A 26,227-nucleotide genomic window follows, 5' to 3' on the forward strand; every position below is an offset into this window, starting at 1 on the left:
GAAATTACTTATTAAATTAATAGCTACAGATAGATACTGAGTGGTGCTGAACAATCACAACTCAAGAGAGTTTCCATCCAGCATCCAGAGAAATAGACAGAACAACAAAGTTAAGGATTTATTGGGGGTTTGTTGTTGTTTGTTTGATTGATTGGTTGATTTTGTTCTTTTCTCTTTTGCATTTTATTTTAATTTATTTTTTTGAGATAGAGTTTCATGTTGTCAAGGCTGGCCTCAAAATTGTGATCTGCCTCCCTCAGCCTTCCAAGTGCTAGGATTACAGACATGGACCACCATCCCCAGCAAAGGTTTATTATAAAAAGTAGAATTACACCAAACTATAATGAAAATCTAGAAACAAATGGTAGATGGTGATGATGTTTGCTAACAACTACCTTAATTTTTACAACCACGAGATTTCAACTGTTTTAGCAACTCCACATCAGCAACTCAATGTCACCCATAAATCTCTAAATAAAATTAATTCAATACCAAATAAATGTTGCTTAACAAAAAGGTTTTCATGATTCACATTTAGAAATTCAAAAAACAAATGTCTGCTTCAAAGCAAGATGTTCAAGATAAATTTTTTTAATCCAGAACGTTTCTAGAAAATGAAAAGCTGTCAACAAATGTAAGATAGGAAGTAATAAACTCATTCAATAACTAAACAATTATATCAATGAATAAAATCTACAAAAAAACCTACCTCCCCAGAGGAGTCCAAAACAACCGGTAGCTCAGCTTCCCCGTCTATAGATACAGGACATGGAGGTAGGCTAGGGCTGAAGGCCATGAGGTCCATCTTGGGCCGGCCCTCCCCGGAGCACACCCTCTGCCCCCTCTGCTGAGAGTTGGACCAGCTCCCCACAGTGCTCAAGCACACCAACGAGGGCTTCCCAGGCCTGCACACGCCCTCCGTGGGCACCGCTGAGCAACGCAGCGCCGTGTACAGCAGCAGCGTGAGCACCAACAGGCTGGACACCGCGCAGATGGCGATGATCAAGTACACGTTCACATCCACTACCGCCTTCTCAGAGCCCGAGATGCTCACAAATGTCCGCGAGGAGACCTTTGGCGCCTGCCCGCTCTCCACCAGTAACACCAGCACAGTGGCGGTGGTCGTCAGTGCAGGCTCCCCGTGGTCCTTCACCAGCACCAGCAGGCGCTGGCGCGGTGCCTCCTCCTCATCCAGGGCGCGCGTCGTGCTGATCTCGCCCGTGTATTGCCCCACGCGGAACAGGCTTCGCGCACTGCCGGGTCCAGGCAGCAACTCATAGGACAACCACGCGTTGTAGCCAGAGTCCGCATCCACCGCGCGAACCTTCGCCACCACTTGACCTGCACCCACTGAACGCGACACCAATTCACCCACCGCGTGTCCCTCGCTGCCCGCGCCGACTGCCAGCAGCGCGGGCGTGTTGTCATTCTCATCCAGCACAAACACCTGCAGAGTCACGTTGCTACCCAGGGCAGGCACACCAGAGTCCCGCGCGCTCACCTGGAACTGCAGCAGCTCCAGCTCCTCGCGGTCCAGCGGTTGCAGCGCGAACACCTTGCCGCTCTCCGCGTGCACTGACACGTAGCTCGACAGCGCGCGCTCGCCCACCCGCCGCTCCACCAGCGAGTAGGACACCAGCGCGTTCTCTTGCGCGTCCGCGTCGCGCGCGCACACTGTGAAGATGTGGGAGCCCGGCAGGTTGTTCTCCTTCACGAACACCGTGTACTCGGGCTGCGCGAACACGGGTGCGTTGTCGTTCACGTCGGCCACCTTCATGGACACGGTGGCCGTGGCCCACAGCGAAGGCGAACCCCCGTCCCTGGCTGTCACCACCAACTCATAGCTAGATATGCTCTCGCGGTCCAAGGAAGTGTCTAGCACCAAAGAATAGTAATTCTTGAAAGTAGACACAAGCTTGAAAGGGTCAAGAGGCAAGATGGAGCAGGTCACTTGCCCATTTGTACCTGCGTCTAGGTCAGTCACGCTAATCAGGGCAATAACTGTTCCAACTTCTGCATCCTCTTTAACAGGGAGCCAGAGCTTTTTGACAGTCAACTGTGGAGCATTGTCATTAACATCCAAAACTTCCACAAGAACTGTACAGTGACCAGCCAGAGGCAGAAAGCCTTGGTCAACTGCTTCTACTTGAATTTTGTAGGCTTTACTTTCTTCAAAATCAATCACTCCTATCACTGTAATTTCCCCACTCACGGCATCTATGTGGAACTTGGATTTTATGTCTGGAGGAACATCACTAGAGAATGAGTAAGTAATATCTCCGTTCACGCCCTCGTCCGCATCTGAGGCATTGGCGTGTATTACCAGCGTCCCAGGAGATACATTCTCCAGCAATTTTACGGTGTAAAGTGTCCTGTCAAAAACTGGGGCATTGTCGTTGGCATCCAGGACTGTGATGAGTAACTGAACAGTGCCAGTCAGCTCGGGTTTGCCTCCATCGGTGGCGGTGAGCAATAAATAAATCTCTGGAGCTTCCTCCCTGTCTAAAGGTTTCCGTAAGACAAGTCCAAGAGGCTTTACCTGTTCGTGGTTGGGTGGTATGTCCAGCGAGAAATACTCACTGGGGCTCAGCCTGTATGTCAGCAGAGCATTGGCTCCCACGTCTGCGTCCGATGCGCCCTCTAGTGGAAAGCGAGAGTCAAGCGGCCTGAGTTCCGCAATAAACAGATTCTTTTGTGTCGCTGGGAACACAGGCGGGTTGTCATTAATGTCCTTCACCTCCACCTCCACGTGGAAAACCTGCAGCGGTCTGTCCACGATCACCTCCAGGTGGATGCTGCACTTCGCGCTCCTCCCGCACAGCTCCTCCCGGTCGATCCGAGAATTCACAAACAAAATACCATTCTGCAGATTTATCTCCAGAAGGTCCCTGCGACCCTTTGATTCCAACTGGAATTGGCGCGGCACCAGGTCCTGCAGTTTCAGCTCAAGATCCTGTGCAATGCGGCCCACGAAGGTGCCGTGTTTGGCCTCTTCAGGGACGGAGTAGTGGAGCTGGCCGCTTACCCCTCCCCAGATTGTGAAGACCAGAAACGAAAGCAGTAGATGCTGGCCCTCTGGGACGCTTCCACTTGAGTACATCATTTCAAATACTGGATCTTTCTCTAATTAACACAAATCTCCTCAAAATTAAGAGAAATATCAGATTCTGTCAGCCCCATTTCCTGTGTTCGCCTTCTTCATCACAGAGAGTGAAACAGTATGGAGAAATTTTCTCACGGGAAAAACGGAGCACTTACTCTTCTTGAATCACAGAATACCGTGGTGAAGAGTGACATCACGTGGCCCAAAGAGTAAGTACAAAATCCATGAAAAACCATTGCACCTGTTTCCTGCAAAATTTTATTTTGTTGTCTGATTTTTTTCGTAATTACTCATTGTTCAAATAGGAGACCAGCCATGGTTATGTTGATGGAGGCATTTTTTGCGGAAAGGCTTCCTCAAAGAGTGTTGCATGAACATAGTTGTATCCTTCTCATACCTAAGAAAACCCTTCACTTAATTTTAAAATTCTGACAAAAATGGAGTGACAAAAGCAATCTCTTAAACACAATCACAAACGTTAAATTGGAATATCCTTTTGTTCTGGAATTCAGAATATTTCATGTAACTAGATTTAGGATTCTGGTGTAAGACAACTCCATGAGTCACTATCCCTAATGGGCACAGTAGCCCAGAAATCTACTGATAAAAAAAAATTGCCCCTGTCTTAAAAAAGGAATCAGGGAAAATACATATCTTTTGAAATAGTTTTATTAAGTAATTTGTTGAAGATGTATAAGATATTTTAAGAATAGACTTTAAGATATATGTGATAAAATATTCTACATTTTTCTCTTTATTAGCATTTATACCATCTGCTTCCAGGACTGTGTTGCATTCTCACATGTATGCAGTTTGATTCTTGGCAATCCTTCTCTTTTCTGAATAGTTGTCTTTGTTACAATCCCCAATACAGCTTGTATTACATCTTTTCATAATATATTTCAATTTTCTAATTTTTCATCCTTATATGTAAGGTGATTTTTATTTTAAAGTTACCCTTTATAAACAAACTAATGTTTGTGATTACTTTTCAACCTAGGTTATACTTAAGAAAAGCTCTCCTGTGAGTTCCAGTTTTTCATTTCAAAATACATATAGGTAGACTGATTAAATCAAATTTCAGTCCTTCTTGATTCTAAAGATAAAATCGTGAATGTCTATTTTTTCACTGATGTCTTGTATAATTATCTTTTATTTTGAATTCTTACAAATAAGGGATACTTTTAATTGCTGCTGTCACTGATCACTACATTTATTCCTGATATGTCTTCCCTTTCAATTTCTTGAAACACAATTCTGAATTATTTTGCCCAAAATCTTTTGAAAGCTACAAATTACTTTTGGAAAAAGATCCAAATTCCTTACTCTACCAAAAAACATACTTAGTCTTATGCTCAAAATATGGAGACTTTCTCACATTTTTTCTGCCTTTATTTTATGCAAATAATATATTTTAACCAATGTAAATTGACTCTTCCACATTTCCAGTCACACATGAGGCTCTCTGTGTCCTCACATTTGCTTATGTTTTCCCCTTACCAGTACTACCCATTATTTTCAATATTCTCCTAGTGGAAAGCAACCCATTTACAAACCATGAAAAACACTTTGCCACGCTCCATGGATCTCATGAAAGAGATAAATAGGAAATCATTTTCTTTCAACTCTGACCTTTTGATTCACCTTTTCATGCTCATTATTTGCCTCAAATTTTGAAGTTTCAGGGTGTTTCTTGATAAGTCAGTGATTCCTGACATGAGGACATGCTCTTTGAGGTCTGTTAGGACCCTATTTACTGTTTAAAGTACACTGGTGGACAAAGTCTTCTCTATTATTTTTTCTATTATTATCATTATATAACACTATATAAATTAGTTCCTTCCTTTGCTAGGAGGACTAATAGCTAAATTGATTTTAAATCATATCAATACATTTTGTATTTCTTTTTAAGAAAGAGAAAACATAAAGAATAAAAAAACCAAAGATTTCAAACACATACATAGACCTCTGAAGGCTCTCAGTCAAATTGCAACTATGGAAAAAAGATGCAACTGTCACTATGTGGTCATCTTGACTGTCTTTCATTCATAAATGATAAAGATATTTAAGTATTAATAACATGCTATAAGGATATACAGTTCCAGAAACCTTTCATTTCTTTCATTAAGTTACATTATTCTCGCTAAAGAAATATGCTCAAAATCTGATTAGTATGCAATATAGAGATTGGATACACCTTTACAGGTCCACAAATCTTTTTCCCACAGCTATGGGCTAATCCAACACTCCAAAACTTATAAAAACTGGCTTTTAGATTTCTTGCATTTTATCACATTACATTCAAAATATTGAAGCATTCTCTGTTAAAATGACTTCACAGAAATTTTTTATATAAATAAGATTAATGTGAAAAGCTCTAACTATTCTCTAATACTTTACTTTTCTTGACATTTTAAGAGGCTTTTTTTGGAGATAGGACCTCACTATGTAATCCTGGCTGGCATTGCATACTTACATCCTCCTTCCTCAGCCTTCCAGGCACTTGGATGGCATGTACCATTACAACTAGCCACTTTAGAGCTTCTTGCTGTCATTGATTAACTGTTTTCTGGGGCCAGAGATTTAGCTCAGTGGCTCCTTGGCTGCCTGGCAAGCACAAGGCCCTGAGTTCAATTCCCAGTACTAAAAAAAACCTTTTTTCCTCTTGGAAGTAATAATAAATCCACTTTATTATATCCTTGCCAAGCCTTATTACAATTTATATATATTAACTTACTTGACACAAAAAGTCTATGCAATAGAATTAATTAATCTGCATAAATGTAATGAACTATATGACCAATGCTTCATCAAAGGCTATATACAAACAAAACTTGGTGGATTGAAGAAGTGGTTCAGGAAACTTCCAAACCAACTGAAATTAACAACTAAGCTCTGACACTTTTTCAATTCAGAAGTTGTAAGAAACAGATATTAGCTACAAGCAGTAGCCACATAAAATAATAAAAAGCACTAAATAAAAGAAATAGGTTTAGTTGCTCTTTGTGAAAAGTACACCCCTAAATAAAATTCAAATATTAGAGAGTTAAAAGAGCAGATAATAGAAAGAGTAAAATAACATGTTGTCAAATACGTTGCTAGATGGTAGGAAAAACCCTTACTCTATTTATACCTTTGTAAAATCAATTAAAGGATTTAGGAGGCCAATTCAAAAAACTTATATGTGAGAACCATGGGAAATGAATGAATAGGAAATATAAGAGTAAGATCACACAAAGAAAAAGCTATACATTCTATTTAAATAGTATAATGAATGTAAGCCCTCAAAAAAGATAAAAATCCTTGACATTAATGATTCATGTTATAGGGCCAGGGATTTAGCTCAGTAGTTCTGCTGCCTGCCTCGCAAGTGCAAGATACCAAGATCGATCCCTGGTACCAAAAATAAGTGATTCATGTTATAATATTTTTAATAGCCAAATAAAATGTTAGGCATAATGAGAAATGTAAAATCAATCACAAAATAATCTCACTGTTGGATTCCTTTCAATTTGGCAAACGTGACAAACTGTGATCATAAATGATTATACTACTGGTTCATAAATGATAAACAAATTAAGAACTATGTTAATAACACTACAAAAATTCAGAATTCCAGAAGCCTTTCATTCCCGTCCAATAAATTCCAACATTCTCTCCAATACAATATGTTTAATATGCAATGGGTATTTAATATCGAAACAGGTCAAATAGCCTCAAGAAGCAAAGGGAAAAAGATAAAATGAAATAAAATAATTTTTTAAAACCTGGCAAACTACAAGAAGAGGAACCTGGAATTTTAAAGGTTTACTCCATAATACTAAATATTTTTTCAAAAACTAATGAGTCCTCATCATTCTGAATATTCCGTATAATAAAAACTTATAAATTATACATTTGATTTGCAAGAATGGAATTAGTGTGCTCAGATTTTCACATTAAAATATTTTTCTTTTAAGTCATATTAAATATATATTTCCTGGTGAAAATTTTTGGAGTGATAAAGTTTTAAGCCAGGTCCTCAGGAATACTATGAAAAAAATTATCATACTCCAACTCAAATACAAAGGACTGATATTCTTACTAAATAAATGGCTAGAGCAGGGCTGGGGATTTAGCTCAGTGGTTTCACCTCCTGCTGCGCAAGCTCAAGGACATGAGTTCAATCCCCGGTACCAAAACAAACAAACAAAAAATGACTAGAGCAGTCTAAAAGCCATTATTCATCTAACATAGATGCTCAAAAAATGTTGAATTGTTAAAAAAAACATTGTAAAAACACTTGTCCAACAGTAAAAATCATGTCCTGGATTAGTAATGTGCTATAAATAGAACTGCATTGAATGGAGGATAGCACATTCGTTCTGCTTTTCAAAAATGAGATGTTGAAGATGGAACCCAGGGCATCCTAAATTTTAGGCAACCATTCCACAATGGAGTCATATCCACAGCCCCATTTGTTCACTTCTGATTTTATTTTTGTCTGCTTGATCATAAAATTAGAAAAAAGTATAAAATTGTGAAAGAAATTATTCTTCATTATATCACTAAATTGTATGACTAGCAATAAACACTGCAGATATTTGTAACAATCATAACTAAAAAGGAAAACTAAAGTATATAAACTGAGATCTTAAGACAAATAAAAATAAATGTCAGCATCAGAAACTATTGTGTAGTTTAAAATACACAATACAGTGTATGATTAAAGGCTCATTTAGGGCCGGGGATTTAGTTCAGTGGTTCCGCTGCTTGCCTCACAAGCTCAAGGTCCCAGGAGACTTTGATCCCTGGTACCAAAAAAAAAAACTCATTTAATAATTACAAAAGTTTAAATGCTTGGAAAATCCATTCCTCTAAATGTCCAAATATCGTGTACTTTAATCATTAAAGTTGTTTAGAGAAGATTGGAAATATGAAAAGGCTAAAATCAACATTCTGCCCCAAAGGAAATTATCCAAAGGTATCTTGAGTTTAAGGACAACTTGTCCAGTATACATAATGTATGACAGATCAGATGACCCCACGAGCTTAAGGCCACTTTGGGGAAGACAGGCAGACCCCAACTTAAAACTTTAAACATACATACATATGTATATATATATATATATATATATATATGTATGAAAACAGTGAGAAATAGGATAAATCAGGAAAGATATTCTTAATCTAAACCAATGTTTCAAGTTGACTGTAATATAGGCAAAATATGTAAAATACCCTTAAAGTAATTTTAACATATTCATAAATAGAATTTAAACTTATGGAATATAGATGGACTTACATGAATGCCTTCAGCTACATTAAAATCTTGTGGTTCGGCTACATTTCCTGCTCCTGGACATGGTGGAAGACTGGGGCTGAAGGCCATGAGGTCCGTCTTGGGCGGGCCCTCCCCGGAGCACACCCTCTGCCCCCTCTGCTGAGAGTAGGACCAGCTCCCCACCGCGCTCGAGCACACCAGCGCGGGCTTCCCAGGCCCGCACGCTCCCTCCGTGGGCACCACCGAGCAGCGCAGCGCTGTGTACAGCAGCAGTGTGAGCACCAACAGGCTGGACACCGCGCAGATGGCGATGATCAGGTACACGTTCACATCCACAAGTGTTGTTTCCCTGCCCACAACGCTCAAGGACGCCTGAGATGAAGCCTTAGCCACCTGCCCGCTCTCCACCAGAGACACCAGCACAGTGGCGGTGGCCATCAGTGCAGGCTCCCCGTGATCCTTCACCAGCACCAACAGGCGCTGGCGTGGTGCATCTGCCTCATCCAGGGCACGCGTCGTGCTGATCTCGCCCGTGTACAGCCCCACGCGGAACGGGCTGCGTGCACCACCTTCCTCTGGCTGCAGCTCAAAAGACAGCCACGCATTGTAACCAGAGTCCGCGTCCACTACGCGAACCTTCGTCACGACGTGGCCAGCACCCACTGACCGGGACACAAATTCACTCGCTGCAAACCCTCCTCCTTGGGCCCAAGGTGCCAGCAGGGTAGGCGCATTGTCATTCTCATCCAGCACGAACACCTGCAGAGTCACGTTGCTACCCAGGGCAGGCACACCAGAGTCCCGCGCGCTCACCTGGAACTGCAGCAGCTCCAGCTCCTCGCGGTCCAGCGGTTGCAGCGCGAACACCTTGCCGCTCTCCGCGTGCACTGACACGTAGCTCGACAGCGCGCGCTCGCCCACCCGCCGCTCCACCAGCGAGTAGGACACCAGCGCGTTCTCCTGAGCGTCCGCGTCGCGCGCGCACACCGTGAAGATGTGGGAGCCCGGCGGGTTGTTCTCCTTCACGAACACCGTGTACTCGGGCTGCGCGAACACGGGCGCGTTGTCGTTCACGTCGGCCACCTCCACGGACACGATGGCGGTGGCCCACAGCGAGGGCGAACCCCTGTCCCTGGCTGTCACCACCACCTCATAGTCAGATAAGGTTTCCCGGTCCAGGGCGCTGTCCAGCACCAAGGAATAGTAATTCTTGAAAGTGGATACCAGCATGAAGGGGACTTGGGGGGTCAGCGAGCAGGTCACCTCCGCGTTGGCTCCTGAGTCGCGATCAGACACACTGATCAGGGCGATGACTGTTCCAATTTGGGAGTCCTCTTGAACAGGCAAGGACAAAGATGTCAATGTAATCTTCGGAACATTATCATTTTCATCCAGAACCTTCACTAAAATGGTGCAATGGCCTGCCATGGGAGGGTGGCCTTTGTCCGTCGCATCAATGCGGATTTTGTATAAACTCACTTGTTCAAAATCCAAATCTCCTCGAGTTACTATTTCTCCAGTGCTGGCATCTATGCTGAACCGGTCAATAACCAGGGGTGGAACGAGGCTATTAAAAGAATACGAGATTGCCGCATTCGTTCCTGCGTCCCTATCAGAAGCATTCAGTCTCACAACTGTTGTTCCGATGTCTGAGTTTTCGAATATCCTCACTTCATACTCAGACTGGTCAAAAGCAGGGGCATTATCGTTCACGTCCAGCACAGTGATCAGCAACTGAACAGAGCCAGTGAGCTCAGGTTTGCCTCCATCAGTAGCCGTCAGGAGTAAGTTATGTTCAGGAGCCTCCTCTCTGTCCAAAGATTTTCTTAACACGAGCTCAATCTGTTTGTTTTCTTTAGTCTTTGCATTCACATTCAGCATGAAATAATCACTGGAATTAAGTCTATAAGTTAAAACCGAGTTAGGGCCAACATCTGCATCCGATGCGCCCTCTAGCGGAAGCCGAGAATCTAGCATTCTGGATTCTGAAACAAACAGCTTTTGTTCCTTTCCTGGGAACACAGGCGGGTTGTCATTAATGTCCTTCACCTCCACCTCCACGTGGAAAACCTGCAGCGGTCTGTCCACGATCACCTCCAGGTGGATGCTACACTCCGCGCTCCGCCCGCACAGCTCCTCCCGGTCGATCCGAGAATTCACAAACAAAATGCCATTCTGCAGATTTACCTCCAGAAGGTCCCTGCGCTCCTTGGACGCCACCCGGAACAGGCGCGGCACCAGCTCCGCCAGCTCCAGCCCCAGGTCCTGCGCGATGCGCCCCACGAAGGTGCCGTGTTTGGCCTCCTCGGGGACCGAGTAGTGCAGCTGGCCTCTCCCGGCCTCCCAGGCTGCGAGGAAGAGAAGCAACAGCAGCAGACGCCGGGATTCCGGGCCTCCTCGCCAAGAAAATACCATGTCAAATTTAGTTTTATTCTTACCAGAAGATCTTGTCTTGATATAAAGATGAAGTATTGTTTTATGTGAACTCTTTTAATGCATTTCCACAGCCTCTGCCATTGTTCGGTTTTTAGAGACAGATACTGTTAGAGGAATGGCTTTGAATCTTGGCTTGACAGAACTGGGTGGACAGCGACATCATGTGGCACCAACAGGTAATGAATACATTATTTAATTGTATTCTTTTATGCAACAAATTTATTTTCTTTTGTCACACTTAAATAGTTGATCCTTAACTTCATCAATTGTAGGTACATTTCTACTCTATGAAACCTTACCCTAATTTAGTTTCATCAAGACAACTCTTTTCTCATAAGTAAAAAGTTTCTCTGATATTTTAATTATTGATATCTTTTAGTAACATGTTTAAATGTGATGTGAACATGTTGTGGTTATCAGAAGTATAAGATATGCTTCATATTTTTGTAGATGGCATGTGTTCATACTTACCTGATCACCAGAATATATTACTCTGAGGTGAGCTTGTAATTCAAACTTTTTGTTCTTTCAAGTCTTGTGCATTATTATTTAATTTCTGTTTTACTTTATTCAATGAATGTCAACTTTCTTAAACTGTTTTACTCACTAATACAAGAAAAATATAAGTGCATATACTTTACAATATTGAACATCTCTGTAGCTTGTTAACATAAGTTTCTCACACAAAACATTCCTGCATAGATTTCTGTGCCACCACAAATCCTAGTTGTTTTTCTACCTTTGGTCTTCTTGGCTCTTCATATTCTGATTCCCCAAAACATGGATATTTTGCAAACTTATGCCTTAGAGTTTTTTTGTTGCTTTGATTCTTTCCTTTTCTCTATTCCCATACTTTGAAACTAGTCTATCATTTGAAACTCTTAAGTCTATATCTACAACACCCTATTTTCACACTCTAACATTTTGTTACACTCAAACATTGTCTAAAAAACATGTTGATGAGAATCAAAAGAATATCTAATCAATAATTACCCCAAAATCCAAGTCTTGCAAAATCACTATTTCTAAAGGCTGGCCATTCTCCAAATTTATATGTGTTTTTAGGATTCATTTTCCCTTGCATACAATATTTTAACTTTCCCTATATCCCATCTCTTTTTTACATATCATAATTTTTGTCTTTATGAGTAAAAATTTCATTGGATTTCATTCAATCCTCTAGTAAGTTTACTTTTTAGTGAACAAGTGTCAAGACATTAGATTCTCACTGAACCATATAATGTGTGACCATTAATTGTTAGAGACAACATTATCTCTAACAATGTTGTCTCTAACAACTTTCTTTATGAGTCATACTTCACAAAAGAGACTTTAGCTCTTTCTCAGTACCCTTTTTGGTCAAGGTATTTCTTCTGCAATGTTGTTTTTACCTATAAAAATTATATCCATCTTTTCAAGTTTACCTCAGCAGTAAATTTTCAGACCACTCAGTATTATATCTCCTCTGTAGCTGATTGAGATCTCCTCTAAATGCCTATAGTAGTGCTTCTCAAATGATAAGACTTTTCAAATAACATGTGTCCCCCCCACCCATTTATTTAGGTTGTAGTGTACTTTAAACAGCATTACAAACAACTATATAAAAAAAACTTTAATGAGATCTGTCATCCCAGCCTGCTGGTAGTCTGAGGCAGGAGGATTGAAAGTTCAAGCCCAGCCTGGGGGAAATCAGGAATACCATGTCTCAAAAATAAAAAAAAAAGAAAAGGCTGGAGATGTAGCTCAGTGCAAAGGCCCTGGGTTCAATCCCTTATATGTGTTGGAGGAATGGCTGTCATTTGGAGTCCGTATAGTGGAATTATCACTAAACTTCTATTAATTTTGACAAATATTCCCTTTGAAAAGAATCCTTTGCTTACACTAAAAAGAGTACCCATAAAAGAAATATTGCCCAGCACCATCTACATTCAAGTTTTTCAAAATATTTTCATTGCTAGAGATAAAAGCAATAAATGTACTGAAAATCTTCACCCAAAAATCAGGTAAAATAGGAAAGAAGAATAAGGGAATTTTCTGTGAACCTACATTTATCTTTACGTTACTTACACAAGAGCTATCTCCATAGGTGATTCTAAATAAAAGCAAATATTTTATCTTTTAAATGGCATTAATCAGTATCTCTGTGAGGACTCTTTACCAGCAAGAAAAATATTTCACAGATGTAACATAAAAAGAGTTTGCATTTCTAGAAAATAATTTACCTACAGAAAAATGTAGTGATGATTCATGAATACAGATTGGGGTGCAAAGGAAAATCTCCACTGACTTCCACTGTTTCTCAACATAAATAAGATTTTTAAATTTCTTAATAATAATATGGTAGGGGGTCAAAGATTTAGCTCAGTGACACCATGCCTGCCTTGCAAGCACAAGGTCCTGAGCTTGATCCCCAATACCAAAATAATAATAATGATAATATGCTAGAATGCTTCTTTTAAAAGTATGTATATGTATGAGTAAAAGAAATATATAACAAATACAAATACCATCATTGAATGTAAAAATATTTATAGATTTTCTCTAAAAGTGACAACTCTTTCAACAAAAGCAGCAAACATGGTCTGCCCATGGAAAATGTCAATTTGTTGCTCAACAGAAAATAATTCTCTTGATTATAAAACAAGGCCTTGATGAAAATATGCCTCTAATTTTATTTATATTTAACAAGGAACATATTCTAAAATAGCATTCTAAAAATATTGGGATTTTATGAACTGTAAAAGTTGACAGTCATATCTAACCAAAATTTGTTTTGCAAATTCTAAATATAATGTAAGTTTAGATATTTAAGCTATTTTCCACCAATATCCATAACAAAGAATGGAATAAATAAATAATGACAGATCCTTATAACAAAAAAGGCACAGAGGTTTTACAATGGAAAAGACAAATATATGATTTGAAGCAGAAAACTATAAAATGCAGAAGAGTACGTTTAAAATATAATAACTCAATTTTTAGGAATGAAGGGCACAATGTACATATATTTATAACCTTGGAAAACTCAAATTGCTTCATGAATTAAGAGGTGTAGACATGGTAAAGAAAAGTTACACTATATATGAGGCTCATTTCTTTGAAATTTTGGATGTGAATATATTTCTGATAGAAATAAGTGATAAAATAAAAACACTAATGAACTGTTACTTAAAATGTATTTTAAAATCACTAATATTAAATCATCATGTACATGGCAAATAAAGAATACAAAGTAAGTTAAGAAGAAGCCAGTACTACAAAAATACGAAGAGAGGATAAATTGGTGTCATAAAATAAATTAAATCAAGCATGTCTGTGGCCTTCTGTAATCCCATGTACTTGGGAGGCTGAAACAAGAGAATTCCATGTTCAGGGCCAGCCTGGGTAACTGATCAAGACTTTTATTAAAATTAAGAACATAAAAAGGATTGAGGGTATAGATCAATGGTAGAGATCACCTGGATACAATCCCCAGTTTAAAAGAAAATTTAAGAAATTAAAATAATGCAACTTCAATTCAAGAAGGGAAAATTTAAATGGATGATGTTGAAACACATGCTTTTATTAAAAGAGAGTATATAGGATAAGTAATATGTTAAGACATATATTGCAATTCCCTTAATATAGCATTTATACAGATGGAAGAAGGCTGTGAACATTGTTCACTGATAGAGTGTGCAACTACTGTGCAACAGACCCTACATTGCACCACCAGAAGTACATAAAGGAGTGGGGGAGAATTAAAAAACAGTAATATGAAAACACCAAATTTGGAAATTCTCTATGAGAAAAGTGAATCCATTATTCAAATTAGAAAATATTCATGAAAAAATAGCACCACATGGGTCACCAATTATTAACAGAAAAATGTATATAACTATCAAAAGAAATTATGTAAGAACCGTTTAAGTACAACCTAAAATAAATGTTTTAAAAACAAAATTATTTAATACTCACGTTGTCAGCAGAGGTGGGACCCTGAGGTAGACTGGGGCTGAAGGCCATGAGGTCCGTCTTGGGCGGACCCTCTCCGGAGCACACCCTCTGCCTTCTCTGCTGTGAGCAGGACCAGCTCCCCACCTCACTTGGACACACCAGCGCAGGCTTCCCAGGTGTGCAAACGGCCTCCGTATCTGGCACTAAGCACCTCAGCGTTAGGTAAAATAGCAGCGTGATCACCAACAGGCTGGACACTGTGCAGATGGCGATGATCAAGTACACGTTTACATCCACTACCGCCCTCTCAGAGCCTGAAATGCTCACAAATGTCCGTGAAGAAGCCTTTGGTGTCTGCCCGCTCTCCACCAGAGACACCAGCACAGTGGCAGTGGCCGTCAGCACAGGCTCCCCGTGGTCCTTCACCAGCACCAACAGGCGCTGGCGCGGTACATCTGTCTCATCCAGGGCGCGTGTCGTGCTGATCTCCCCCGTGTACAGCCCCACGTGGAAAGGGCTGTGCGCACTGCCACCCCCGGACAAGAGCTCATAAGACAGCCATGCATTATAGCCGGAGTCAGCATCCACCGCCCGAACTTTCGTCACCACATGGCCCGCGCCCACTGACACTGGCACTAATTCGAAAATCTCACTGTTTATCCCGACCGCCCGAGGTGCCAGCAGGGTGGGCGCATTGTCATTCTCATCCAGCACGAACACCTGCAGAGTCACGTTGCTGCCCAGGGCAGGCACACCAGAATCCCGCGCGCTCACCTGGAACTGCAGCAGCTCCAGCTCCTCGCGGTCCAGCGGCTGCAGCGCAAACACCTTGCCGCTCTCCGCGTGCACTGACACGTAGCTCGACAGCGCGCGCTCGCCCACCCGCCGCTCCACCAGCGAGTAGGACACCAGTGCGTTCTCCTGCGTGTCCGCATCACGCGCGCACACTGTGAAGATGTGGGAGCCCGGCGGGTTGTTCTCCTTCACAAACACCGTGTACTCGGGCTGCGCGAACACCGGTGCATTGTCGTTCACATCGGCCACCTCCACGGACACGGTGGCCGTGGCCCGTAGTGGAGGTGAGCCCCCGTCCTGCACAGTCACCACCACCTTATACTCAGAAACACTCTCCCGGTCCAGAGCGCTAGACAATACCAGCGAATAGTAATTCTTGAAGGTGGACACGAGTTTGAAGGGGACATGAGAAGACAAGGAGCAGGTCACTTTCCCATTGATACCAGAATCACGGTCGAATACACGAATCAAAGTAATGACCGTGCCTGGCTGCATGTCCTCAGAGACAGGGAGAGACAGGGAAGTTACAGTCAACTGTGGAGCATTGTCATTAACATCCAAAACTTCCACAAGAACTGTACAGTGACCAGCCAGAGGCAGAAAGCCTTGGTCAACTGCTTCTACTTGAATTTTGTAGGCTTTACTTTCTTCAAAATCAATCACTCCTATCACTGTAATTTCCCCACTCACGGCATCTATGTGGAACTTGGATTTTATGTCTGGAGGAACATCACTAGAGAATGAGTAAGTAATATCTCCGTTCACGCCCTCGTCCGCATCTGAGGCATTGGCGTGTATTACCAGCGTCCCAGGAGATACATTCTCCAGCAATTTTACGGTGTAAAGTGTCCTGTCAAAAACTGGGGCATTGTCGTTGGCATCCAGGACTGTGATGAGTAACTGAACAGTGCCAGTCAGCTCGGGTTTGCCTCCATCGGTGGCGGTGAGCAATAAATAAATCTCTGGAGCTTCCTCCCTGTCTAAAGGTTTCCGTAAGACAAGTCCAAGAGGCTTTACCTGTTCGTGGTTGGGTGGTATGTCCAGCGAGAAATACTCACTGGGGCTCAGCCTGTATGTCAGCAGAGCATTGGCTCCCACGTCTGCGTCCGATGCGCCCTCTAGTGGAAAGCGAGAGTCAAGCGGCCTGAGTTCCGCAATAAACAGATTCTTTTGTGTCGCTGGGAACACAGGCGGGTTGTCATTAATGTCCTTCACCTCCACCTCCACGTGGAAAACCTGCAGCGGTCTGTCCACGATCACCTCCAGGTGGATGCTGCACTTCGCGCTCCTCCCGCACAGCTCCTCCCGGTCGATCCGAGAATTCACAAACAAAATGCCATTCTGCAGATTTACCTCCAGAAGGTCTCCGTGCTCCTTGGACGCCACCCGGAACAGGCGCGGCACCAGCTCCGCCAGCTCCAGCCCCAGGTCCTGCGCGATGCGCCCCACGAAGGTGCCGTGTTTGGCCTCCTCGGGGACCGAGTAGTGGAGCTGGCCGCTCCCGGCCTCCCAGGCTGCTAGAATTACCATGAACAGTAGTTGTCGGCTCTCTGGGTGGTATCTACTCAGGTACACCATTTCAACCTATTTCCCTATTATTCTCATCTGCAAAACTTGTCTGAAATTTTGGAGAAATCTTCTTCTCTCCTCATTTTAATCCTGATATGTTGGCTATTGTTCAGCATCGGAAGAATGAAAGAGTGGAACGTCTTTCCAATGGGAAAACCAATTCCTGCTTTGTGAATTTGAGAGGATTTTGTGGAAAAGAGCGACATCAAGTGGCCCAAGTAGTAAATAGAAATTTTTTAAATTACAGTAATAAGATGTTTATTTCAACATGTGAATATTTTCTTTATTGTTGTAAAATGGAAAACAACATTTTTATGTATCATGGAGGCATTCTTATGCGATTAATGGCTTTTGAATATTGTGGCTTTTTCATGCCTTAGTAAAAATTCTTTCAACATGGATTTTAAATAAAGATAAACTTTAGGGGCAATAACATCAATCATTTTAACAACCCTAACTTAAAGGATGTTTGTTCCAAACTTCAGGACACTCCATATTCTTGGTTCAGCGTCACCTGTTAAAACTTTTGGGCAATCTAGGGATCCAGTGTTTTAAGAATCTATCATTGGAAAGCGAAAAACTTTGGCTTTTTTTCCAGGGAGGCAAGAAATGTATACAATTATTCAGATACTTTTCTTAATGAAAAGAAAAATGTTAGAGGTTATGGGTATTTTGAAAGTTATAATTTGTACTAAAGTAACTTTTGAAGAACAGGTATTCTGAAATTCCCCTCTTACCAGAATTTATATTTTCTGTTGTAAGAGCCCATGATTCCTGTATGTTTCCTCTTTCCATCCTTTCAAAACCTTGCATAATGAATACATGAATGTTTTTATAATCTCTACTATGAATTAGGTTATTTCTTTCATAGTATAAACATTTTATTAGCTAAATTTTGGTGCTCACCCATCATATTACAATAAATCTTTAATTAGATGCTGAGATATTTTATTCTTTTGGGATCTACATAACAAAATTAATTTTGTTTGGGGGGGGGTTTTTTGTTTTTTGATACTGGGAATCAAAGTCAGGACCTCAAGCTTGCCAGGCAGGCACTGTGCTGATAAGCTAAATCTGCAGTCCAGAGTTACTTTTTTTTTAATGTTTTATCTCAATATTCCAAACTCAAGGTAAAGCAATTGTATTTGTGTTCTAATGATTTCCAAGTTTGTTATCTGCCTAAATGAGTTTTTATGAATGCTGCTCTCCTTGACTATTCCAAAAGCTTCTCGTAATTCCACCATTTCCATCCCAACCTCATTTACCCTTCCCTTAATCCTTATAGTCATCTTCCTGAAATGGTTTCCAATTATTTCTGTGTGTGTGTGTGTGTGTGAGTGTGTGTGTGTGTTTTGGTACTGGGGATCAAACTTGGGACCTTGAGCTTGGGAGGTAGGCATCAGAATCACTGAGCTAAATCCCTGGCCCTCTGATACTTTTTAAATAGCTCCTAAGGAGAGTCAAATTTCCTAAGTCCAGCACTTGAAGTTACTCAAGATATTTTTTTTCATTTTACTTTTCCTGCTTTATATCATAATCCTATGAGAACCACATCAAAGTGGATTATTCTATGTTTCCAACTAAATAGATTTATTGTGCACTTAAAATACTCTCTTCCCAAGAATAGAAATTTTTCTCAATAGTTTCCCAAGGAAATGTCCATTTTAAAACCACTAAATCAATGATTCTGGAAAGTTTCCTCCAACTAGGGAAATAGAGATTTCCATTCCATTGCAATCACACTATAATATACCTTTTTTGTACTTATTTAAATATTCTGCTTTCTATTATGGCATATTTATGTATGACACATCTGTATTTTTCCACAAGATTCTTGAAGTCAGTGATCACATTTTCATTAAATTGTTCTTGGCAGGCACAGTATTATTATAAGGAGGTTCCTATAGAGACCTCCCTAGAACTTTTTTTTTTAGATAGAGAGGGTCTCACTAAATCACTAACTTGCTCAGGCTGGACTCAAACATATGATCTTCCTGCCAGAGCTTCCACAGTGCTGGGATTACAGACATGTTCTACCATGTTTGGCAAAACTTTCTTTAAAGTGTTTACACAAATAAAAAAATTACTATGGTTCCTATCTACTTCCTAAGGAAGCAAGATGTTTTTAAAATGGTACATAGTATCTATATTATGGTACATTTTATCTATAAAAACATGATCAGAGCTGATTTTCTCACTATTATGTACGTAGGAGAGATTTGGGGCTTTTTTCTTGTTTAAATTTTTGTGCAATATTATATATTTGTATATTCTATGCACTCTTTTTAAAAACCAGAAAATGATATTGATGATTTCTGCCATTTCAAGAATGAAAAGTGAATGTGAGCATGCATCCCCACTCAGTTCTCTAATACAACTGGAGCAATTTTTAAATGTGTGAAGACATCCCACTCAATCTTAATATGGTTAATATTTCCTGAGAAATGTAGACTACAGAAAATTAGAATGATATTCTGGTAATCGTTGTGGGCTCAACAGCCCAAATATACTTTGAATCCAAAAGCTTTTCTAATACCAAAGTTTTGACTCCATTTTTAATTTTGAAAACTAATCTTAAATTTTTAAGTGTAATATATGGTACTCAAACTATAAGAGGTGTCTCAGAACAATGTGGTAGTTATTGCTTCCCTATGAATAATAAAACAAATATCATTACATTAAGCAAATGTGATATGAAAACCATAATGACTCCTTCCTGACAAAAGTTTTTCTTTTCTCTTTAAAATAATAACAGCTAAATTTTATTAAGCAATTACTATTTGACAAACACTGTTATAAACCCTAAATATGAATTAACTAAAATTTTAAAGTTTCTTCTATGATAGTAGCATTGTTTACCATTCAAATGTTGGTAGAAAACTGAGAACCAAAAGGATAAATTCTGCATAAAATAAAAATGCTGCATAAAATAAAAATGCTGCATAAAATAAAAATGGTAAGGGGGAAATTTAGGCAAAAAGTGATATCATAAAAACTATATCATATCATTATTCTTTGCAGTATTTCATGTAAAGAAACAGTGAATAGCTTAAATAATAATAGTGATGAAAGAGTTAATATAAAAAATAAGTTTACGTTCCATGAAAAGTGCCCTACCAAATGACATTCAAATATGAATAAAAAGACTTGCAATGCACAGGAATGCAGAATTTATATAAGTTGATTTGATCAAATTGAAGTTCCTGCTATAAATACTTTTGCAGTATTTATATCACTAATTAACTGGATAATAACAATGAATGGAACAAAGTTCTTAAAGATTGTGAAATCTTATTCACACCTTTATATCCATCAGAAGTACTCCATCTGATAACTGTTGTTCTGCCCTTTATCTCTAATTGCTTTCAACGGAAAACCCTAAAAGAAATTGACTCTTGGGATCACAATGGCCAAAAGGGGTAATCTAAAATCTGATGTAAGATAGAGTTCTTACACAATATGCAGAAATTTTTAGTTTAATAAAAGTAATCAGCAGAAAACTCACTAAATGGAAAGGACTAAGAGGGTTGCTGTGTGGTAAACTGTTTATATAGCACATGGGAAGCCCTGGATTCCAATGCTAGCACCAATGAAAGAAAAGAAAGTATAAAATATAAGTGATAGAATGATGTTGAAAGCTCAGAGTTATCAAAAATGATATTTTTAATGCTCCTAAAGTGCAAATGCAAAAAACTAAAAATGCTACAAAATTAATCAGGAAAAAATTTGGCATCAATTCAAGAAAATACAAAACAAAGGTAATGTCAAAGAACTTTAGAGTCACAAAATATCAAGGAAGTATAGAATGTAGTGAATAATGTCTCATTCAATTTTCAACCAAGAATCACAAACCAAAAATTAGTAAGAATTGTAAAAATATAAACAGAAACATTATGAAAACAATTAAATATTTACAATAATTAAACATTAAATTATGAAAACTCAGACTTACTTTGGAGCAATGATCTTCATTTAAGTCCTGATGTTCACCCTTATCCACGCCAACAGGACAAGATGGAAGGCTGGGGCTGAAGGCCATAAGATCAGTCTTGGGCGGGCCCTCCCCAGAGCACACCCTCTGCCGTCTTTGCTGAGAGTACAACCAGCTCCCCAAAGCGCTGGAACACATGAGTGTGGGCTTCCCAGGCCTGCATGCACCCTCAGTGGGCACTGCTGAGCAGTGTAGGGCTACATACAACAACAGGAAGAGCACTAACAAGCTGGACACTGCACAAATCGCAATGATCAGGTACACATTGACGTCCACAAGCGTTACTTCTGGACCTACAACCCCAACCAACACCCTAGAAGAAGACTTAGGGACTTGGCTACTCTCTACCAGAGACACCAGTATGGTAGCAGTAGCTGTCAGAATCGGCTCCCCGTGATCCTTCACCAGCACCAACAGGCGCTGGCGTGGTGCATCTGCCTCATCCAGGGCACGCGTCGTGCTGATCTCGCCCGTGTACAGCCCCACGCGGAACGGGCTGCGTGCACCACCTTCCTCTGGCTGCAGCTCAAACGACAGCCACGCATTGTAACCAGAGTCCGCGTCCACTACACGAACCTTCGTCACGACGTGGCCAGCACCCACTGACCGGGACACAAATTCACTCGCTGCAAACCCTCCTCCTTGGGCCCAAGGTGCCAGCAGGGTAGGCGCATTGTCATTCTCATCCAGCACGAACACCTGCAGAGTCACGTTGCTACCCAGGGCAGGCACACCAGAGTCCCGCGCGCTCACCTGGAACTGCAGCAGCTCCAGCTCCTCGCGGTCCAGCGGTTGCAGCGCGAACACCTTGCCGCTCTCCGCGTGCACTGACACGTAGCTCGACAGCGCGCGCTCGCCCACCCGCCGCTCCACCAGCGAGTAGGACACCAGCGCGTTCTCCTGAGCGTCCGCGTCGCGCGCGCACACCGTGAAGATGTGGGAGCCCGGCGGGTTGTTCTCCTTCACGAACACCGTGTACTCGGGCTGCGCGAACACGGGCGCGTTGTCGTTCACGTCGGCCACCTCCACGGACACGATGGCGGTGGCCCACAGCGAGGGCGAACCCCTGTCCCTGGCTGTCACCACCACCTCATAGTCAGATAAGGTTTCCCGGTCCAGGGCGCTGTCCAGCACCAAGGAATAGTAATTCTTGAAAGTGGATACCAGCATGAAGGGGACTTGGGGGGTCAGCGAGCAGGTCACCTCCGCGTTGGCTCCTGAGTCGCGATCAGACACACTGATCAGGGCGATGACTGTTCCAATTTGGGCGTCCTCTTGAACAGGCAAGGACAAAGATGTCAATGTAATCTTCGGAACATTATCATTTTCATCCAGAACCTTCACTAAAATGGTGCAATGGCCTGCCATGGGAGGGTGGCCTTTGTCCGTCGCATCAATGCGGATTTTGTATAAACTCACTTGTTCAAAATCCAAATCTCCTCGAGTTACTATTTCTCCAGTGCTGGCATCTATGCTGAACCGGTCAATAACCAGGGGTGGAACGAGGCTATTAAAAGAATACGAGATTGCCGCATTCGTTCCTGCGTCCCTATCAGAAGCATTCAGTCTCACAACTGTTGTTCCGATGTCTGAGTTTTCGAATATCCTCACTTCATACTCAGACTGGTCAAAAGCAGGGGCATTATCGTTCACGTCCAGCACAGTGATCAGCAACTGAACAGAGCCAGTGAGCTCAGGTTTGCCTCCATCAGTAGCCGTCAGGAGTAAGTTATGTTCAGGAGCCTCCTCTCTGTCCAAAGATTTTCTTAACACGAGCTCAGTCTGTTTATTGTCATAATTGTTTGTTTTCACAATTAATCCAAAATATTCACTGGAACTGAGTTTATAGGTTAAAATGGAATTTGCCCCAACATCTGCATCCAATGCGCCCTCCAGTGGAATCAGAGAATCTGGCAGCCTAGATTCATAAATAGGCATTCTTTGTTCCTTTCCTGGGAACACAGGCGGGTTGTCATTAATGTCCTTCACCTCCACCTCCACGTGGAAAACCTGCAGCGGTCTGTCCACGATCACCTCCAGGTGGATGCTGCACTCCGCGCTCCTCCCGCACAGCTCTTCCCGGTCGATCCGAGAATTCACAAACAAAATGCCATTCTGCAGATTTACCCCCAGAAGGTCTCCGTGCTCCTTGGACGCCACCCGGAACAGGCGCGGCACCAGCTCCGCCAGCTCCAGCCCCAGGTCCTGCGCGATGCGCCCCACGAAGGTGCCGTGTTTAGCCTCCTCGGGGACTGAGTAGTGGAGCTGGCCGCTCCCGGCCTCCCAGGCTGCGAGGAGCAGAAAGGAGAGCAGCGAACACCGCATTCCCACTCTGCCTTCAGTGATAAAATCCATGTCAAATTCTTCCCGTTTTATTTTCAGTAGAAGGTATTTTCTCGGCATAAATGTCAAATATTGTATATTTCCAAATCTTGTAATTCGATTCTTTCTTCCGCCATCATTCAGCTACCATTGAAAAACGCAATAATAGGAGGGAAGGGTTTTGTGTATTGGTAGATGGAACTTCGTGGTAAACAGCGACATCATGCGGCTCCAAAGGGTAAGATATGAATTCACATAACTGTCTTTTACTGTACTGTCATTCTTTAAATATAAATTAAATTTAAAGTAATATATATATATTGCTGTACTTCATAGCAAATCCTTCTCCTGTTTGCACCTTGCAGAATCTGTCATCTTGTCTGACTTTATTAATTTATAGTTAGGCCTCTATTTATTCATATAGAAACACTTTCAATATTCAAAACCTTTGTGTCGGTCAGTTTAGAAAATTTGAATGTAATGCAAACTAGTGTGGAAAATTACAGATGAGAACTATCCTACACATTTTGGAGAGTGAAAAATTTCCCATGAATGTCTGTCATTGTACACACTATTATATAGTGATGTGAGGAAATACTGTAATTTAAAATTAACAAACTTTATCCAAATATTTTTAAACATACATTATTGACATGCATTCCTTCTTCTTCTTTTTTTTTTTTTGGTACTGGGGATCGAACTCAGGACCTTGTGTTTGCAAGACAGGCAGCAGAACCACTGAGCTAAATTCCCAGCCCTGCATTCCTTCTTTGTTAAATAAATATCATACTCCCTTAAGGTTCTTTAAGTAAGAATAGAAAATTTTAGTGAATGTTCTTTGCAACATTTCTTAATTTCATAATTTCTGTGCAGCTTACATTACTCTGCCAACTTAAGATATTTTTCCATATATTTTCACAGTCTGATATTCAGTGGAAATCATACCCATTGTACTTTACTGCTATTATTTCTTCTGCTGTTCCAAAATAACTTCATCCTTTTTCTCTCAATCTCAACTTGGTCCTATATCTTTTATCTTTAAGTATTTTCTCCTTTCCCATGTTTCAGATGAGATTTTTACTGGGGTATTCTCTAGCCCATGTGTTCATCCTTCCCCTCTAGTTTCTAACTATCACTTTCAGACATACATGATGACTTCTAAAATCAATTTTTAGTATGGAACATAAATATTAATAACCCACAAGTTCAAATCTTCAAAATTCACATTATGTTTTAATGGTATAAACATTCTCATGTCACCTATAGTATTTTTGTTACTCCTTCCCTACCAACTTTCTTTAATGTCTGCCTACAGTTCCTCTGTCTTTCACATTCACCTTATTTATTTCTTGACTACAACATTCATTGAATTGCATTAAATCTAGCAATTTCAAGGCATTAGAATCACTTCTAGGTGACTTATATGACAAGAAAATCTTTCAAGAATTATTTTCAATTATTCTCCAATATGAATCATATTTTGCAAATATTTTTCTTTCCTAATACAACTTTTTCTCAAGTTGAGTTTTTAATACCACTCATCTGTAAAAATGTTTCCATGGCACATTAAATTCAAACACAAATGCCAACATTACCATTAATTATCTTAATGCCATCAATTGTAGGTGATTAAATGCTTTCTCTATTTGTGTGGTAGTGGGTATTGAACCCAGGATCTTTACAGTTATCTACAACTCCACCCCATTTAATTTTGAGGCAGCGTCTCACTAAGTTGCCCAGGTTGTACTTGACCTTGCAATCCTCCTGCTTTCACCTCCCAGAGTATCAATACTGTCTTTAAAGAAGAAAATCAGATATAATTAAGACAATGTAAATGACACAAGTCCATCCCCATCTTACTCCAAAATTTTGACATATATAGTAATCCTCAAAATTATAATACAAGCTTTTGCTTCCATGAGATCTGTCTTAGAATAATTAACCTGAATCTATTCTGTAGTCACACACTTCCTATTGCAATTATTTGAGGAGCAAAGAATTAATTTCCTAGCCAATTAAAAGGCCCAAAATTAGAAATTTCTTTGGTTACAAGAAGATATAAACATTCAAATAATATATAGTGATCTACAGTCTTTTGGCTGAAATTTTCTATAGTGGCAAATGTTTTTCACATACTTTGATCTATGTATAAAATACCTTCTGCACTAAATTTCTACTGGTAAAAAAGAGCTACAGTATCATTTTTGTCTTTTCATTGTAATTCTTAGCAACTCCCCAAAGCTTCATAATGCATTTATTTGTAATAAGTGTAATAATCTTATTGTTTCCAGGTAGAAAATTATAAAATGTTATTGAAATATTTTATGTATAATAAGATAATATGGAAAAGAAAAATGTTGACCTCTCCTGAGAAAATATTACATTTTTCTCCATTTCATTTATTCAAATGATTCATCCTAGTCAAGGGGGAAGATTATGTAGAGGAAAAAATTAGTCACTCTTTCTGTTTGTTTGTTTGTTTGTTTGTATTGGTACCAGGGATTGAACTCAGAACCTTGTGCTTGTGAGGCAGGCGGAGGAACCACTGTGCTAAATCCCCAGCCCATAGTCACTCTTTCTGTAAAAAAAGAAAAGAAATGAAAAATTTGTAGTGGTAATACAAACCAAAAACTTTCCATTTCAAAACTAAACGACCTTGATTTTTTTTAATTATCAATTGTTAACTGCAAACTAACACTGTGGCAGGAATTATTCTCTATTTCTAGTAACTTGGGGATATATATATATATATATATATATATATATATATACATATATATGAATAGTATAGTAGAAGGTTTTTAAAAAATTA

At 40.5% G+C, this 26,227-nt stretch overlaps 1 protein-coding gene across 7 annotated transcripts in view; it reads right to left on the reverse strand.

Moving 5' to 3' along the window:
• The window catches only part of LOC101703754 (protocadherin alpha-C2), a 209,736-nt gene that overhangs the window by 162,831 nt on the left and 20,678 nt on the right, over positions 1-26,227 (reverse strand). Inside the window, exon 1 of one of the 7 annotated variants that reach the window (XM_087180646.1) lies at positions 21,055-26,124. The exons of 3 other annotated variants lie outside the window; for them this stretch is intronic. In XM_087180646.1, coding sequence (XP_087036772.1) covers positions 21,055-23,496 — 2,442 coding nt within the window. In that variant the 5' untranslated portion in view covers positions 23,497-26,124. Of the gene's footprint in view, positions 1-709; positions 7,671-8,387; positions 13,206-14,759; positions 19,190-21,054; positions 26,125-26,227 lie in introns of those variants that run through there. 3 more of the 7 variants (XM_087180655.1, XM_087180649.1, XM_087180648.1) reach the window with 3 other exon arrangements.

Source organism: Heterocephalus glaber, unplaced genomic scaffold (assembly GCF_053883595.1).
Source record: "Heterocephalus glaber isolate CG9 unplaced genomic scaffold, H.glaber_assembly_v1.0 deba00001463, whole genome shotgun sequence".
Lineage (NCBI taxonomy): Eukaryota > Metazoa > Chordata > Mammalia > Rodentia > Bathyergidae > Heterocephalus > Heterocephalus glaber.